Source organism: Phyllopteryx taeniolatus, chromosome 3, assembly GCF_024500385.1.
Source record: "Phyllopteryx taeniolatus isolate TA_2022b chromosome 3, UOR_Ptae_1.2, whole genome shotgun sequence".
Lineage (NCBI taxonomy): Eukaryota > Metazoa > Chordata > Actinopteri > Syngnathiformes > Syngnathidae > Phyllopteryx > Phyllopteryx taeniolatus.
The window spans coordinates 22024607-22042264 of NC_084504.1; the positions used below are offsets into that span (position 1 = coordinate 22024607).

Genomic DNA, 17658 nt, shown 5'->3' on the forward strand with positions numbered 1-17658 from the left:
AAAAAATGCTTGCAAATATCTCAATGTTATTACACCAGAACACAATTAGCAATTTTGATTTTCTTTTGCGGGCCACATAAAATGATGTGGCGGGCCGGATCGGGCCCCCGGGCCACCAGTTAAACATAGGTGTATTATATAATGCTATTTTCCTGAGCGTGCAAAGCTATGTGCTATCACTAGACTCAAGCCTCTTGCGCTTAAGTTAGCACGTTCTATTTGTCACCAGGACTTGGAAGTACGTGTTAAATTTAAAATAATTTTTTAAACAAATTTTTTGTATTATTATTAACATTAACATTTTTCAATACAAACATAATCCAGGTTGTAAATGTACATCGGTGCTTCTTTAAAGTTGAGAAAAAAATAAAAATATTGTTAGCATGCTCAGCTAGTTGCTATCACTAGCCTGCAGATTTGTGTTCCTAAGTAAGCACATGCAAATTGTCCTTAAAATGGTAGCGTATGTGTTCAAACCACATGAGTTAACACCACAGGCAGAAGCAATTCGAGTCCCAAACCAGATGATAAAGCTTAGTGAAAAGCTTAAAACTATCTGACCCCAAAAAAGGGGACAAATTAGCAGATTTACTCGGTTTGATGGATGATGGCTGCCTTCCTGGCCGGTCGCGTAACTCTCTGGCTAGCTGCCTCCTAAAACTGAATGATGTCATTTCTCTGAATTCTAAACCAACTTGTCAAGCTGTGGAACGGATCTATTTTCAATGAAAGTCACAAAGACAAACGAGCTGAGTGGACCAGCTGGCTGTCACGTAACAAGAAACATAGAAAACCAGCGACATCTGGTGGACAAAAGCACTCACTTCCAACAGTATCTCCATTGATGCCTACTTAGTATGTGTTACTAATTTAGAAATGTACAAAAAAATAAACACCGAGCAACCCATTTTTGCCATTTCTAAAATTTGTTAGGAAACTTCACGCAACTCTCAAAACGTGACTCAAACGCTACGTGTAAAAAAAATTTCCTGAGGGGTTTTCAAACTTTACACCGAGAATGACCATAATCACCAACATTAACAGACTGTACCAACAGTAGACCTAATGGTTTATCCAAAAAAAATATGATTCTAAGCCAATGTAACATTGTGCAGTTTGAACATGGAAACAAAAACAATTCAATAAAAATTCCATATAAAAATTTACTAAAAGGTTGAAAAGTTGGGAGGATTGTGGGGGGTGGGGTGCAGAGTTCGGACACCCTTGGTAATTCATGTTATTTGCAGCCCAACTCGTATGACTTGAATTAAAAATGCAAGAACCACAGACCTGTCAAAAAGTGGATCATTTATTTGGGATCGAGTCACAGGGTACACAAAAAAATGGAGTTGACAGCACGAAACCACAAAGTATTTACAAATGTGTATCTACAACAACAAACTGCAAGTGTGGATGCAAAAAGAGATGCAAATTGACAGCGAGACTCTAAAGTGCTGACATTTCCTCACAACTGGGAACGCATGAAAACGTTTTCAAAATGTTGACACCGAAGCTCTTGCTGCATGAGCCAGGAGACCACTTGATACTAGACTGAGTCTTCTGCTTCTCTCGTCTCCTTTTTTTGTTGACTGTCGGACTGCTTAGGAAGCCTCCTCGTCGATCTTTGGCGCCAGGTAGTATTTGACGTGGCCCATGTCAGCGATCTTGTACTCCACAACTGCAGAGATTGACGCAAAAATTAACAATTAAAAAAAATTATAATCATGTAAAAAGGGGGTGGTCAGGGTCATTGAGAAAGCAGACAAGCAGTAAACCTGTGCAGAGGTACCTCGACTAATTGACTTTGAATACAATAACCATGCTTGTGACTCAAAATATACCTTGAAATTAATGAAAATAGGCCTCCCAAAAATGCTACTTTTTAAAAAAAAATAAAATGGAATGTAAAGAATTAAAACTGTTTTTGCATCATGAATTTATGCTTCACTCCAATGGCCATTGTGCTGCTCCTGCTGGTGTGAACCTTGGCCACCAGAGGGCAGTATAATCCATAGATATAATACAACTAAGCTTCAATAATGTCGTATTTCGCAGTACATAAATATGGTATGCCTGTGATTGTTACATATGGTGTTGCTGCACAGTTTGTTCAAATATCAGTTGTTTAAAGGTTCACATCTATGTTGTTTCCCATTACGTGCTAGCATCAAGCTATGTTACGTGGTTTGTCTGAACACATAACGGGTCATTCTTAGTTTTAACAGCAAACTACAATGTGAGTAGCAATAAACAACAGTCAAGTGACAACTTAACTCTGAGATCTCCCAAGTCGAGGCACTCATAAATCAAGGTACCGCTGTTTTTTTTCACCGAAGACGCGTCTCTTACCGAGAGGAATGTCGGCCGACATGCTGAGGGTGACCGTCTTGGATAGGGGCGTGGCTTTGGTGAAGAAGTTCAAGTAGTTGAGGGCGAAGATGAGCTGAACTGGCTCGTTCATCTCAATAGTCACCTGGAAACAGACATAATGCATCATACATAGACACACTACATCAGAATCAGAATCATCTTTATTTGCCAAGTATGTCCAAATTCCCTTAGATTTGCTTTGCCGTTGAATTATTTTAAAAGTAAATTCCCTTACTCAACTTATTTTTCTGTGGCAAAAAAAAAATAAAAAATAAAAAAAAATCATAATTTAAAAATCCTTTACCTATTTGAATCTTTTAAGCTACATTACATATTTAACATATAAGATAAATTACAGCACAACTGTGACTTTTAATTCATCAATAACTTGAATATTTTAGGGCATTTATTTGCAATTTACAAAAGAGTTCAATTTTGGCTAAACTCACTGCCTCCTCCTCCTTGTCCACGTTGCTGGTCTGGGACAACTTGATGTTTCCGGTGCCCAGCTCTCCATTGGCGGAGAACTTGACGCCGTCCTTGGCGCAGGAGATCATGACGGCGTCGCCAATTTGCGAGAGGTCGCGGCAGATACGGGCAAACTCCCCCGACGGCATCTTCACCACACAGCTGTACTCCTGCTCCTTTGAACACGACGACCCAAAGCAGGTCAGAAACTGTCTCGTGGCGTGGATACCAGAAACCCACAGCACGAACTTACTGGAATTCCCAACTGCTCCACGTCAAGGTCCATCAACTTCATCTCGTAATCTGACACTTTCTCCTGGTCTAAAAAAATGAATTAAACGTTAAAGAAGTTCAAACAAGAATGGCATCAAGCAGACCAGATTGTCCTCCAACTTACTGACGGTCTCGAAGACGAGCGCGAGCGTGTCTGCGTTGTCGTCGGCTCGGACGGTGATGATGTCTTCATTTGCGGCGCACTTAAGGATCTTGGACATGCTGGGAAGAAAAAAAATAGGGGGAAGTTAGCCATCTAAATTGCATTTACAATCATTCAAGGGTCAGTGGTTTTTCAATTATGGTTTAAAACAAAGGGAGGAGCAAATTTTGTGCGAAAAGGTCACACTTTAGTTTATTTACTTAGTTGTTACTTTATTTTCTGAGACGAGGTCATTCATATGTGGCAAAAAGAATGTGTAAAGCACCTTACAACACAATTCAATTTCAAATCGTATTCTTTAACTACAATTTTTTAAAAATGGGATAAAATAAAATAAAGTACAGTAAATTCTATTCAAACGTTCGTGTGCATGTATGTTTATATACAGGGTGAGTAGCGGCTCCCTTTTTTTAAGTACTTGTAATTTATTTCTTGCAAGAAATGAACATGAGAAGAAAGTGTATTGCATGGAGTTTAATTTAAAATTGTATATGGGCACCAGCATTAGCCGCCAGTATCTCAAGCCGCCAGGGAACCGCATTAACTGATTTCACGAGGAACTCTCGGATTCGCCCTTTAAGTTCTTGTAAAGTCGTTGCTTTGGTAGAATAGACTTGCCCCTTTAACCGACCCCACAGAAAAAAAGGCGCAGGGTGTTAAGTCAGGCCTTCTGGGTGGCCACTCATACACCAAAAAATAAATTAAGAAAAATATTACAACATATGAATAAATAAGTATTTGGAAATAGGGAGTTACTTTTCCATCACCCTATATATATATATATATATCTATATATATATATATATATATATATCTATATAGATATATCTATATATATATATATATATATATATCCATATAGATATATCTATATCCATATAGATATATCTATATCCATATAGATATATCTATATCCATATAGATATATCTATATATATCTATAGATAGATATCTAGATAGATAGATAGATATCTAGATACATATCTATATATATATATATATATATATATATCAGAATCAGAATCATCTTTATTTGCCAAGTATGTCCAAAACACACAAGGAATTTGCCTCCGGTAGTTGGAGCCGCTCTAGTACAACAGACAGTCAATTTTCAGAATACTTTGGAGACAAAGACATAGACGAAAAACAATTGTGCAAAAAGATGCAGAGTCCACTAGCACTTAGAGCAGTTCGAATGACTAATATTGCAATAGTCCGGTGCAATGACCATTGTGCAAGGGGCGCTGAGACTTCAAGGAGTGTATGAGGTTTAAAGTGACGAGTAGTGCGATAATCTATATATAGATATCTATATATCCATCTATCTATATCTATATATCTATCTATATCTATATATATATATACACACACATCTAAATATATATACACACACACACACGTGGCTCATGTCATTAAAAACATACATTTAAAATAAACAAAAACTTTCCCCCATCTGACATATGCAAACGAGTGGCATCCGTCAGAGTGACGTCATTATCGGAAGTGCAAGTTCCCGGGTTCAACCAGTATTCCCGCCAAGTCTCAAATTGGCGCCCAAGTGACGTCGACCCGCGATGACAACTAAAGCCAACGACCATCGTTGTAACACAAAGATTTCTCGCTCTCGAGGGGATTATTAATGTGATAAAACTCGTACAATACACTTCAGCAGTTAATATGAAGCAAACGGTAGTGTTTTAAAGTTTGAGGAGGAACATGCCCGGGCAAATCCTCCATGATGGCCGCATTCATTCTTTCCCCCCAACCTCGCACTTTCGTTGTCAGCGCCACAAAAATAACAACATAGTCAAACCACGACTAAAAAAAAACAACCGTTGACGTCAACATTAAAACAGTTTCGTCGGGCAAAACTGCGTGTAATTAGTCCAACCTGCTTAAGTTGACTCCCATGGCGAGGTTTCTGTCGCAGCGGTACGAGTCGAAGCCGTCGCTGCGCAGGGTGAGCTGCACCAGGGAGACGTGAGAGGAGTCCATGCTCTGCAGCGAGATGCCGGACGAGCTCACGTCCCAGCAAGCCTCCGTGATCAGATCCTTCAGGGCCTCCAACACCTTCTTCAGGATGGATCCCTGGACCAGACGAGCCTCAAACATGCTTGCTCTTGGCTAATTTGTTGAAGGGGAAGACTGGACGAAAACGGAGGCGTCGGGGTGACTTCCTCGAAGGCCGAGATTTCAAATTATGGCCAACAAAGATAGGCCTTATGATAAAAGTGCGTAGTTAGTCCAAAGCAGCGTCGTCACACCGCGGAAGGAAGGTTTGAGCCTGTTACGCGCGCAGTTCCTGTGTTATATTGATTCGGCGTCTCGACGTCATTTCCGCTACCGGTGTAGAGCACGCCTTTCCTACCTAACCAAACGTGCCCACGAGGCGCCCATTTTTGAGAGGTCAGCTCATCTTTGTTAAAACTATTTCACACTAGGCAAGGCAAATAAACGTATTTATGCAGCGCATTTAATACACAAGGTACTCAAAATGTAAATGCTTTAAAGTGCTCAATCATAAGCATGAGGGAGAAAAAAATAGTTTTTAACCTGGACTTAAAACCTTCACACTTTGTGCTGACTTCACTTCTGTTGGCAATTTATTCCATTTGTGTGCAGCATAACAGCTATGATACTTCACCAGGTTTGGTTCGGAATCTGTGCTCCACTATCTGACCTGAGTCTGTAGAGCTCAGAGCCCTACTGGATTTATATCCCATTAGCATTTCTTTAAATGTGTTCAGGACTTAATAAACCATTTAGTGATTTATCGACCAGTACTATCACTGAATTAGAAATATATCACGACAAAGCAACAAAAAAACATCACAAAAAGTACATTTACGGAAATGTGCTCTTCGGTCCAGTGTGTCCAAATCTGTCTCTCTTGCCCATGTCTTCAATTCTCCTAATTCTGTAGAACCATCGTCCTTTCCTCAGTTCCCACTGCTTTTGGCATTTTCTCATCAATTTCTGTTCAATGATACTTCTATGCTTGTTTTGTTGAATACAAAGCTATTGTTACGTTGCATGAATTGCAACAGGTGGTTAATTGTACTTCTGACATCTAGTGGGTGAGCAATTTATTTTTGTGCATCACTATATATCACCAGTACAGATTGATTAAAAAAAAAAAAAAGATACAATATTTGTCGTGAATAATTTTCAGACCAGGTGAGGCAAATTGGATAATTTCCCATGGTACAGCGGTTGAGAATCATTATTCAAGCACTAATCATCTTTAGTCTAGAATTTATTCATTTATTTTTTAAGTGCAGTTTGTTAATTTCACAGTGCTGAACAGTGAAATTCTATGTGTCTGGTTAATGTTAAAATTATTAAACTATTATTTATTAAATTGTTTACTGAGTATCCATCAATCCATTTGTCTTGAATAGGGTCATAGGTGCATCCCAGCTGAATTTAGGCGACAGGTGGGGTACATCCTGGACTCGTTGCCAGTCAGTCGCATTGCACAAGACAGAAAGCCGTTCACATTCACAACATCCCCAAGTGGGAACCGAACCCATAGCACAGCAAGTAAACCCCTACAGCATCAGTAACTCCTGACCAGTGAATATTTATTAACCAATGGGAAATGCTCAGCATACACCTACATACAGCCGCACATTTACAATGATGGCGTTTTAACATTGATTTTTCATCCTGGGGTAATTTCCTGCCACTTGAGGTCAGGTGTGTTTCACACTGGGGTAGGCTGCTTAAAGCTCAGACAGGAAGTAGTTGGTTGCCATGGCGAGGATCGGCGCTCCCGTCGGCACGCCGGGGAAGGGGCCGCTGGAGCCTGCGATGTCTATGTGGGAGTACGGCAGAGGCGACTCGGAATCCACACCATGCTGCGTCAGGATAAAGGTAACGTCATTTTAGATCTGATGAGACATTGGAGTGAGTCATTTCTGCACGTGATCACCTTGTGCAAGCCTGACGTCATGATGAGGAAGGCCGCCGGGGTCTGGTGTCCTCGAGGGGTCGCAGAGGACGGCAAGTTGTTGCACTGGAGGATATCCTCGTACTCGGATTTCCCCTTGTGGAACTCGTAGTCCTCCCTCCTGATGCTCGACACTTCAAACAGGTCGCCCAGGACCTCCCCAGCTGCATGATGGTGGGCCAAGGACAAGTTAATTATTGTTGACAGAAAAATGCTCCAAATGGCTGAAACATTTCTAGTAAATTTGCATGGAAAGTTAAGCTATGGAATTTTGGTAATATTCCAAATGAGAAGAATAGAAAGGTATCATTCAAGCAATATTGTTTGGTCATGAGCAGACATTCATGAACAATAAAAGAATTAAATATGACATTTCAACAGATTTATTTTTAGGTGGCAATATGACAAGGGTTACCAGTTAGTTCACCAAAACTGACAGTCTGTCAAAATGCTGAGTCTGGTTGGAACAGCTATTTCAAACCAGTACAACACAGCAAGACAAAAGCAAGACATTCAGCAGAATTGCCACTTCCTTTTTCATAATAACTTGGCCCACCTTCTACCAGTATAGCGTGCAGTTAGCCATCAAACTATGCTCACAACAAAAAAATACATCTGCCCTGAAGTGTAATGTGTTTTGCATTATTTGCTCAACAGTTTCTCTGCATCTCCTCCCACACGCGTCACATAGGGTTTAGGCGGCGAAGCGGTGGGAGCCGCCCCGGTGGCCGGTTAGAGTAGCCGTCGGAGGTCCAGCGTTACGATGTAGCGCCGTGACGTGTGTAATGTGCATCGCTGGGAATTCTCCACTCCCGGCTTAGGAGCCGTGAGACAAGGCGTATTTGATGGACAGCTGAAAGTTGCCTTGAGCTAAAAGGAGGGGGGGGTTCAGAGCATTCAGCGACACGCCCACAGCGTCTGGAAGCTGAAAGAACATCTCAATTCTTGACCATTTTTAGGCCTGATTTCACATACTTTCTGATTTTTTTTATTCATTAAAACATGTCCAGCTTGTTAACAATACTCTTCTCTGTAGGGTGTCAAATTTACAAGACATTTTTTGTGTGACTTTGGCGGGACTTTAACTATACCTGCATGGAATCTGGAATATGCATAAATATATTTTCCCCAACTATATTTCAGTTTCCCATTACTCCCCTTTTTGCAAATTCCTCGTGTGTTCCCATTAATTCCAGTTAATTCCCAACTTTGTAAATTCCCACAATGCTGCAACCATAGAACGACAACCCCAATTCCAATGAAGTTGGGACGTTGTGTGTGTTTTTAGCAAATAATCATTAACTTAGAATTTTATGGCTGCAACACATTCCAAAAAAAGCTGGGACAGGTGGCAAAAAAGTTGAGGAATGCTCAAACACCTGTTTGGAACATCCCACAAGTGAACAGGCTAATTGGGAACAGGTGGGTGCCATGATTGGGTATAAAAGGAGCTTCCCTGTCATTCACAAGCAAAGATGGGGTAAGGTTCACCTCTTTGTGAACAAGTGCGTGAGAAAATAGTCGAACAGTTTAAGGACACTGTTCCTCAATGTACAATTGCAAGGAATTTGGGGATTTCATCATCTCCGGTCCATAATATCAAAAGGTTCAGAGAATCTGGAGAAATCACTGCATTTAAGCGGCAAGACCCAAAACCAACATTGAATGCCCGTGACCTTCGATCCCTCAGGCGGCACTGCATCAAAACCGACATCAATGTGTAAAGGCTATCACCACAAGGGCTCAGGAACACTTCAGAAAACCAATGCCAGTAAATACAGTTTGGCGCTACATCTATAAGTGCAACTTGAAACTCTACTATGCAAAGCAAAAGCCATTTATCAACAACACCCAGAAACGCCGCCGGCTTCTCTGGGCCCGAGCTCATCTAAGATGGACCGATGCAAAGTGGAAAAGTGTTCTGTGGTCCGACGAGTCCACATTTCAAATTGTTTTTGGAAATTGTGGATGTCGTGTCCTCTGGGCCAAAGAAGAAAAGAACCATCTGGACTGTTATGGACGCAAAGTTCAAAAGCCAGCATCTGTGATGGTATGGGGCTGTGTTAGTGCCAATGGCATGCATAAATTACACATCTGTGAAGGCACCATTAATGGTGAAAGGTACATACAGGTTTTGGAGAAACATATGCTGCCAACCAAGCAATGTCTTTTTCATGGACGTCTCTGCTTATTTCAGCGAGACAATGGCAAACAACATTCTGCACGTGTTACAACAGCACATTGAAAATGCGTGGCGCATTATGAAGCGTAAAATACGACAACGGAAACCCTGGACTGTTGAACAGCTGAAGCTGTACATAAAGCAAGAATGGGAAAGAATTCCACCTTCAAAGCTTCAACAATTCGTGTCCTCAGTTTCCAAACGTTTATTGAACGTTGTTAAAAGAAAAGGTGACGTAACACAGTGGTAAAAACATGACCCTGTCCCAGCTTTTTTGGAACATGTTGCAGCCATAAAATTCTAAGTTAATGATAATTTGTTAAAAACAATAAAGTTTATCAGTTTGAACATTAAATATCTTGTCTTTGTAGTGTATTCAATTAAATATAGGTCAAACATGATTTGCAAATCATTGTATTCTGTTTTTATTTGTTTAACACAACGTCCCAACTTCATTGGAAATGGGGTTGTCATTTAGTCTCACCTTTCTGCCAATTAACTGCATTGCCGGCACGATGGGCGGGTCCGTTATCCATGATAATCTACAGAGAGATTCAAAGTGGAACAACTCAACAACTACAATATCACACTGACATCTATTCATATCTAATGGCGTCGGTACTCACAGAGTAGTTAGCTCCCATGGCTCTGATGGCGTGGCCGGTCAGAGTCGCGATCGTAAACAATTGAGGGGAAGTCTCGCGTAGTGCCTGCGAGAAGATGGCGCAAAAGGGGTCAATATCATGGCACTGCCAGTTGAAGTTTACTCTCAAACTAAACATAAAATAAAGATAATTACATGCTGTGTATTTAAAACAATCACATAGCTTTGCTTTAGATAAGTACGTTTAGCTTTATGCTAACAAACGATGCACAACTAATATTACTGCGAGTTAGGAGTTGTGACCATCTCCTCCATGTATATCCATCCATCCATCCATCCATCTTCTGAGCCGCTTCTCCTCACTAGGGTCGCGGGCATGCTGGAGCCTATCCCAGCTATCATAGGGCAGGAGGCGGGGTACACCCTGAACTGGTTGCCAGCCAATCGCAGGGCACATACAAACAACCAACCATTCGCACTCACAGTCACACCTACGGGCAATTTAGAGTCTTCAATTCATGCATGTTTTTGGGATGTGGGAGGAAACCGGAGTGCCCGGAGAAAACCCACGCAGGCACGGGGAGAACATACAAACTCCACACAGGTGGGGCCGGGGATTGAACCCGGGTCCTCAGAACTGTGAGACTGACGCTCTAACCAGTCACCACCGTGCCGCCTCCTCCATGTATATCATGTATCATATATGTCTGTATTATACTTCCCCCAGGTGGCCAAGGTGTGCACACCAGAAGATGCAGCACAATGTTTATTGAACTGAAGAAAAAAAAAAAGTGGCAAAAACGGTTTTAATATTTATATTCTGTCATTAGCACTGTACGTTTTTATAAAATACAATATTAGTGTTATTTTTCTTATTGAAAAACATTGCATTTTTAACAGTTTAATGGAATTTCCATTCATTCCAATATGAAATTAAACTAATCTCAAGGAAACACCGTACAGTGTGTTTGCTGGTGGGTGGTAAACGACTTGGGAGACACATTATCTAACAGTCCACACAACCAGTTATTTCATGGTCACTTCTAAATTGGCTATCATTCAGTTCAACATCAAAATCATGGATTGCATGACTCAGCCCAACTCCATGTTGACACGTTTAACATTTACGATTGTCGGCCCTGACCGTTTTGTGAGCAGATCAGAGAGGAAGAATAAATCTATAAAAATCACTCATGACACCCCCCCACCACAAGATGATCGCTCATGATAATCCTTTAGAAACATCTGATAATCGGACCTTTGCTGACTTTGATCGCAAGGCTGGGAAAATGCTCAAATTCTGCCCAATTATGCGTGTACTCCCAAAACCTAAGCTGATCTGACCTTCTCCTTCATCTCACAAAGCAGGTCAACCATCACCATGCGCCCCTCTGCGTCTGTGTTGCCCACTCGGACTCGGCGGCCCGCTCGAGAAACCACCAGCTCGTCTGCCACATAGCAGTCTGAAACACAAACCCACAAAGAAATCCCAAAAGATTGTTGGCCACTTTTTAAAAAAAAATTTCTTAACTACATTCAGCACTATCATAAAATGGCACTGACCTGAACCCACACTGTTGCGCACCATGGCCATGGAACCAACAACCTTCAGGTTTTTGGGCTTCAGTTTAGCTAAAATCTAAAATGGGAAATGGTATTAGTGGGAATCAGCATATAAAGTGAATCTTATTTGCAGTTCTCTATTCACAAATTCACTATTTACGTTTGTTTTTCTGGATATCACAAGATGGCGCTGTAAGTACATTCATTCTCAAGGGAAATGTGGTAAGACTTTGAATAGATATTCAAGTGTTCTAGGATCAAATCTTTTCACAATGACGTCACACGTACTTCCGGTTGGCAATTGCTGCGATGGCACCCCTACTAACATGTCATTTGATCCCTTTTTCCACCCGGAAGTACCCTGGCATGGCTATTGTGAATAAACATAAAAAGGTCCACTGGCATTTCTAAACATCAGTCCCTATACCCTACAGATAGCAGAGGTTTACTGTCGTGCCAACTTGTAAGGATTACACACGGTCACTTTACTGTATCAGACTGTGCCCTCAATGTGCCTCACCTGGAAGAAGCCTGCAACGGCAGCAGCACCGCACTTGTCTCTGTGCATCCCCGCCATGAAGCCACCAGCCTTGATGTCTGCACCACCTGTGTCGTAGGTGATTCCCTGTGCACCGAGTAATCAGTAAGCCTTAAATTTCATAAATAAGTAAACTCTACACCCAAGATTTTGAACTAAAAAAAACATTTTGGATTAAAAGGGAAATGTTTTCAAGAACCAAGAAGAGTCAGTTGCCTCAATTAAACTTTTTTGGGTAAAAACTTTTCTATGGTTTTTGCATTTTGTTCAAATGTTCTATAAAGAGCCCTTTAGGGCACTGGTAACTTACACTTTGGAAAAAGCAGGCCAGGATGAAACGTTTTGAAGTAATGTGGCTTTGGCATGCTATTTCTCTATGACACGACCACCACATGAGCCATTTTAATTTGCTACTTTATCAAATATCAAGCATGATATTCAGAAGACCGTCAGGCTTTCCCTCCCCCATTCCAAAAACATGCTTGTTCGCTTCATTTAAGACTAATTTTTGATTGACCAACCATTCTAGAGTTTACTCAGTCTCACTCGAAGTCAGCTGGGTTCGGCGCCAGCTTATCCGAGATCCTAATTAGGACAAGCGCAACAGAAAATGAATGGATGGACTTTCTTCAAGCTCACGATTGGCTAAAATGGTCTTATGTTTCCAGCTTCGCACGCCATCTGTTGCTTGGCATGTGCTCATCTGCTAATTCATTATGTGTGAAATAATTTGTTTGATTTTCGTTCAACACTATTAGTGTGGACAGACTTTTTTTTTTTTTTTTAAACTTAAAAAAAAAAATTCAATATAACTGCATGGGCATAACATGTCCTCATCTCACCTTGCCCACTAGCATGAGCGTCTTCTGGATGGGTCCCTCGCCGCAGAACTCCAACTTGATGACTCTGGCTTGGTGACGGGGGACACCTGCATGAGGGAACCATGAATGAGTGGGCTACAAATGAGCTCGCTAACAGTTGTTGACAAGATGTGATCTTACCGTTGGCACAGCGGTTGACAGCAGCCAGGCAGGGGTACTCCCTCTCCAGAAGTTTTACATCACTAATAACTTCTGCCTGAAGTGTAACACATGTTCTTATGATCAATATTTCCCACCCTCAACCACGGCAAATATTTGACATTACTACAAAAACGTCCCGACGCCTCACCAAACAAAAACGTGACAAAGCGTATGAAATGAAGTACTGAAATAATTACATGTGGTAGTGGAAGAGCATTTAATTGTTCTGCCAATCACTGTACGTCACTGGGATAGATAGATGAACAAAAATACATTATTTGACATATTTTGCAAATGCCTAAGTATGAATTTGCGGGGGTTCACTGTAATTTTCGGACTAATGAGCTGAAGGTGAAACAAACACAGGATGAGGCCTTGGCATGACTACCTGCACGGGGCTGTTCTTGAAGAGTTCCACAACGTACTCAGCCACACGGGGAGCGGCCATTCGCTCGGGATCGGAGCCGCCGATGTCGCGGCATGCCAGCCTAAGAGACGAGACGTCCGGATGAAAGATTGAATGGCACAATTATGAGAGCAGGATCTGAAATATTTTTACCTTCCGCTTTCCAGAGCACTAGCCAGATCCACCAGCCTTTGACCCTGGCTTTCATTAGCCACCCAGAGACCCAGCACGCACACCTTGTAGTTGGACGATTTTATGTTCGCCTCCCTCACTTCTAGAGGCTTTTAGAGAACAAACACATTTATTTTGGACTGTTTCAGCATGTACAGTTCAAGTGACACATAGCGCAACACATGAAACAACCGGCAGATACGAAAGTAACACCACAAGCGCCAACATGGACGTAAATTTTTTTATAAATAATACATAGACTCATATGAGTTTACATACTGCTGCCATATCCCAATTGTGCCAATTGAGAGCAGAAAATGTGAATTGAGTCACGAACAATACAGTGTAAACCCAATTTGTGAGTCATACAACTGTCTATCTGAACCAGCATTTCATCTTAGACCTGGCACATACAAGGATTTTTCAAATCTTAAACCGTTGTGTGTGACAGACCCTATACACGAAGATTAAAAAAAAACAACAACATATATTTAACAGTTTTGGTCGTGTTGTGTGTGCTGTGCTAGGATAAGCTCAACAAAGAACATCCCACACACAAAAATTATGTTCCAACGCTGATCTCGAAATCTCGAGTGATCACACGTGATCTCACAAAACTGGATAACAAAAAACACTTTCGGATATGCACCTATGTTCCCAAAGGTTTCCGAAGCATCTGGGCAGGCAACTTTTCTTAAAAAAAAAAAACGACATCGGGTAAGTTTTTTTTAAAATTTTATTTATGGTCTTAGGGTGCGTCTGGATTGGCTATATTCTGATCCATGTCACAATTCACCCAGTCATGAGTCGGGGACACATCCGCTTTCCCCACACTCAACAAGAGTTTCGGTTGTAAATATTGAAGACGTTCATTATTTAAGAGTCCTTCATACCTAAGGATATTCTTATAGGCTAATCTTAGACATAAGATTGTCTGGCATTTGATGTGCTTGGTCAGGAAGGTGCAAAATTGGCACAAAAACAGGCCGATTGTCTTTATGTGTGTACCAGGCCTTACCATGTAGAGTGCATGAAGTGCTCCCAGTGCAGCCACCAGTGTACTGTTCTTGTAGTCCTTGTGCGGAGGGCAGACCAGTATGGGACGCTGCATTCCTGCTTTCAAGGCCCTGAAAAGACACACGTGTGAGAAATGCAAAAAAATAAAAATAAAATAAATAAAAAGACTAAAGAACCTCCCTGGTGTGAACACAAACTGACCGCTTGACGGCGTTGACAGCCGCGTCGCTAAAGCGTCTGACGTCGTCATAGTCGCGGTTCACGGGGCCGGTGGCGGAAAACACCAACCGGTTTCCAGGGAGACCGGGTACTTTCAGGAGTACCACCTCCTCCCCCAGCCCACTGTCCACCTGTTAAAAGATGTAATCATGACGCAATGACCTCACCCTATACACGCTTCAGTCAGAGCTTTTACACACAATTAACTATATTATTAACAAAGCTCAAGGTTTCATGTGTACCCAAAACAGATCAATTTAGACTAGGACTGAGATTAAAAGCATTGTTATCAGTTTATTTCTGAAAACGAGTCTGTGAGCCAGCCGTTCTACCTAACAGTGTGGCTAATTTTTATAATATCCGCTCCACCCCAAGTTCTCTGCACATAACATGATCTGTTATACTGGGTGAATATCCAGATCCACTTTCAAGCAATGGCCAGACTAAACTGAAACGCTCTCATGCAGAGGCATTGTCTTGCAGAAACACCCACACCCTCCACAGGTGTGACGCTCTTACAATCATGTCCAAGCCACAGGGTAAGCAGAGCTGCATTGGCTTTTGTTGGATTCGCAGATTAGTGTTAGCAAGTCCATGTGCCATATACATACAGTGTAGTGTATGAACTGCTAGTTAAATAAAAAATACATGAATTAATACACCTGGGAACTGTTTTAATTTGTGGAAAAAGCATAATGTCTCCATTAAGAGGTTTTACAGAAGTATTGCATTTACAATTTACGATTTTTTTGTATGCATGTTACCTCTATTTTCAGGGTCTCATAAGCCCTTGAAACACTTTGAAGGCCCTTGAAACACTTTGAAGGCCCTTGAAACACTTTGAAGGCACTTGAAACACTTTGAAGGCACTTGAAACACTTTGAAATCACGTGGGTACCTTCAGCTTTGTTTTGACTAAGTGAAAATGAAAACCTATTTTCGGTAACACTTTAATGATAATCCTTTGAAAATAATGGGTGCCTTCAGTTTGGTCTTGAATAAGTGAAAATCATGTTCATTTGGATTGATGTCAGGACACTGACTTGATTATTGCTGTATGTTCATTTGCCTTAGAAAGTGAGGTATTCTGCACAAAAAGACTCATGTAATGCTGTAATTCCTTAATGGTTCCAATTTTTTGTTAAGATATTTACACTTCTGCCTATCTTCTTTTGTATGTGGTCACAGTTGATGATGCACTTCAGGCACTTTATTCCTATGAGCGGTAAAAGAATGCACATTCATCCATGAGCTGCTATCGGCCACAGGTCATGCCCAGACTCACTAACTTGAGCCAACGTTCAAGCTTTTTGAATACAAACTCCAACACTTTGTTTAAATGTCTATAAGCATGTTTATTAAATAGCTTTTCAGATTTGCAACATTTTATTTAAAAAAAAAAAAAAATCTTAGACAATAGACATCTTTGTTTTAAAATTCGAATAAAAAAGTGCAGGGAGAATCCACACTCAGCAGCGAACGTCAAATATCTGTGTCGATAATCAGTCTATCCCTCGTCACCACCACCAATAATCAGGCCCACCCTCACTGATCAACACTCAGAGCCAGAGATATTACAATATGTACAGATGGAAAACTTACAGAGTTGTAGTCCTGCAGGGGGGCTTTCAGACACTCAAGTTCAGAGGGCAAATCATCATAGCTCTGGGTCACCAATACGATGCCATCAAATCTGCAAGTGAAAAAATGCATAATCAACAATATCTCTCCCTACACAGGATATGCAAACCAACAAAAACAAAAAAAAGAGGATGTGTGTCTTCTCTTCTGGTACTCACTTCTGGTCCTTGAGGTCAGTGGTCCACTCGATGGGTTGCACACTACAAGAAACAAATACAAAATTAACAAATAACAAAATTTTAAGAGTTAAGACAGGTTTGGGCTGGACAGATAAGATTCAAAGATGCCAGACAACAGTGCCGGTTAATGATAAGAGAGTGTTCAAAGTCTGGGAGGACCTTTGATCAGTTTTTATCTCCCATCTCTTCTAACAATGAGAGTGTCTTGACTTGCACATTTTAAAGAGAAAAGTCAGCTTCATAAAATGTGTCTGTCAAATAGACATTTCTACTAAAACCATACGACTCATAATGAAAGCTAAGCAAATAAAGTGAGTCACGCAAAGCAAAAGTGAAAGCCGAGGAAACTCAAATTGAAAGGTGGCGATATATTTACAAAATAATAACATCCCAATACATGTTCACAGATGGAATTATGTCAATCATCAATGCAATCCCCAAACGTTGGAAAGGGTTTCGAGAAATGTAATTTCGTGGTTTAGTTTGCTCGAACACGAATGATAAACCAAACAATTTAGTTTGCTCGAACACGAATGATAAACCAAACAATTATTAGTTGACGATAAGCAGTTGTCACCTGGTGCACATGATGATGCTAGACCAGCTCCTTTGTCGTCAAATGCGAAGTGGAAAGAAACTAGCCGGTGACAATGAGCACTTCCATGTGGTCACATGACCGACTCGAGTGGCACGCGCGTTGCATTCAGGTCTATTCAAAAAGTTGGGGTTTCCCAATTATGTTTACAAGTAGCTCATTTAAATACACGACATCTAGCTTAGCATTAAATTTTTGAAATAACTATTCATGGCCCCTGATATAAAATAATATTAAATTTTCTGTTTTTGGACGACAAATTTCCATTTCAGGCGCTGATTTTAGAAGATCTTGA

The 17658-nt window shown here is 41.0% G+C and overlaps 2 protein-coding genes across 2 annotated transcripts; both read right to left on the reverse strand.

The window, feature by feature from the left end:
• Window positions 1-1291: 1291 nt before the first annotated feature.
• On the reverse strand, window positions 1292-5591 carry pcna (proliferating cell nuclear antigen). The gene is made up of 6 exons (XM_061767632.1): window positions 5166-5591; window positions 3236-3333; window positions 3092-3159; window positions 2820-3014; window positions 2350-2473; window positions 1292-1678 (listed from the first exon to the last, which is right to left on the reverse strand). Exons 1-6 carry the CDS (start codon window positions 5384-5386, stop codon window positions 1602-1604), a joined length of 783 nt encoding a protein of 260 aa, XP_061623616.1. The 5' UTR covers window positions 5387-5591; the 3' UTR covers window positions 1292-1601.
• Window positions 5592-6837: 1246 nt separating this feature from the next.
• zgc:152830 (uncharacterized protein LOC767682 homolog) lies at window positions 6838-17462 on the reverse strand. The gene is made up of 16 exons (XM_061767628.1): window positions 17346-17462; window positions 16748-16789; window positions 16551-16641; window positions 14931-15079; window positions 14731-14839; window positions 13695-13822; window positions 13524-13623; window positions 13115-13190; window positions 12956-13041; window positions 12096-12200; window positions 11576-11651; window positions 11357-11475; window positions 10035-10118; window positions 9893-9950; window positions 7209-7390; window positions 6838-7134 (listed from the first exon to the last, which is right to left on the reverse strand). Exons 1-16 carry the CDS (start codon window positions 17354-17356, stop codon window positions 7000-7002), a joined length of 1551 nt encoding a protein of 516 aa, XP_061623612.1. The 5' UTR covers window positions 17357-17462; the 3' UTR covers window positions 6838-6999.
• Between the last annotated feature and the right edge of the window lie 196 nt (window positions 17463-17658).

Excerpts from the sequence above, each read along its gene's own strand:
- zgc:152830 (XM_061767628.1), bottom strand. Across the intron at positions 13,624-13,694 it reads AGTGCTCTGGAAAGCGGAAG|GCTGGCATGCCGCGACATCG; the intron begins GTAAAAATATTT and ends CTCGTCTCTTAG. Across the intron at positions 11,652-12,095 it reads CCGTTGCAGGCTTCTTCCAG|ATTTTAGCTAAACTGAAGCC; the intron begins GTGAGGCACATT and ends TTCCCATTTTAG.
- pcna (XM_061767632.1), bottom strand. The coding sequence starts at position 5,386 with ATGTTTGAGGCTCGTCTGGTCCAGGGATCCATCCTGAAGAAGGTGTTG. Across the intron at positions 3,015-3,091 it reads TGGAGCAGTTGGGAATTCCA|GAGCAGGAGTACAGCTGTGT; the intron begins GTAAGTTCGTGC and ends TCGTGTTCAAAG. Across the intron at positions 2,474-2,819 it reads TGGACAAGGAGGAGGAGGCA|GTGACTATTGAGATGAACGA; the intron begins GTGAGTTTAGCC and ends GTCTGTTTCCAG.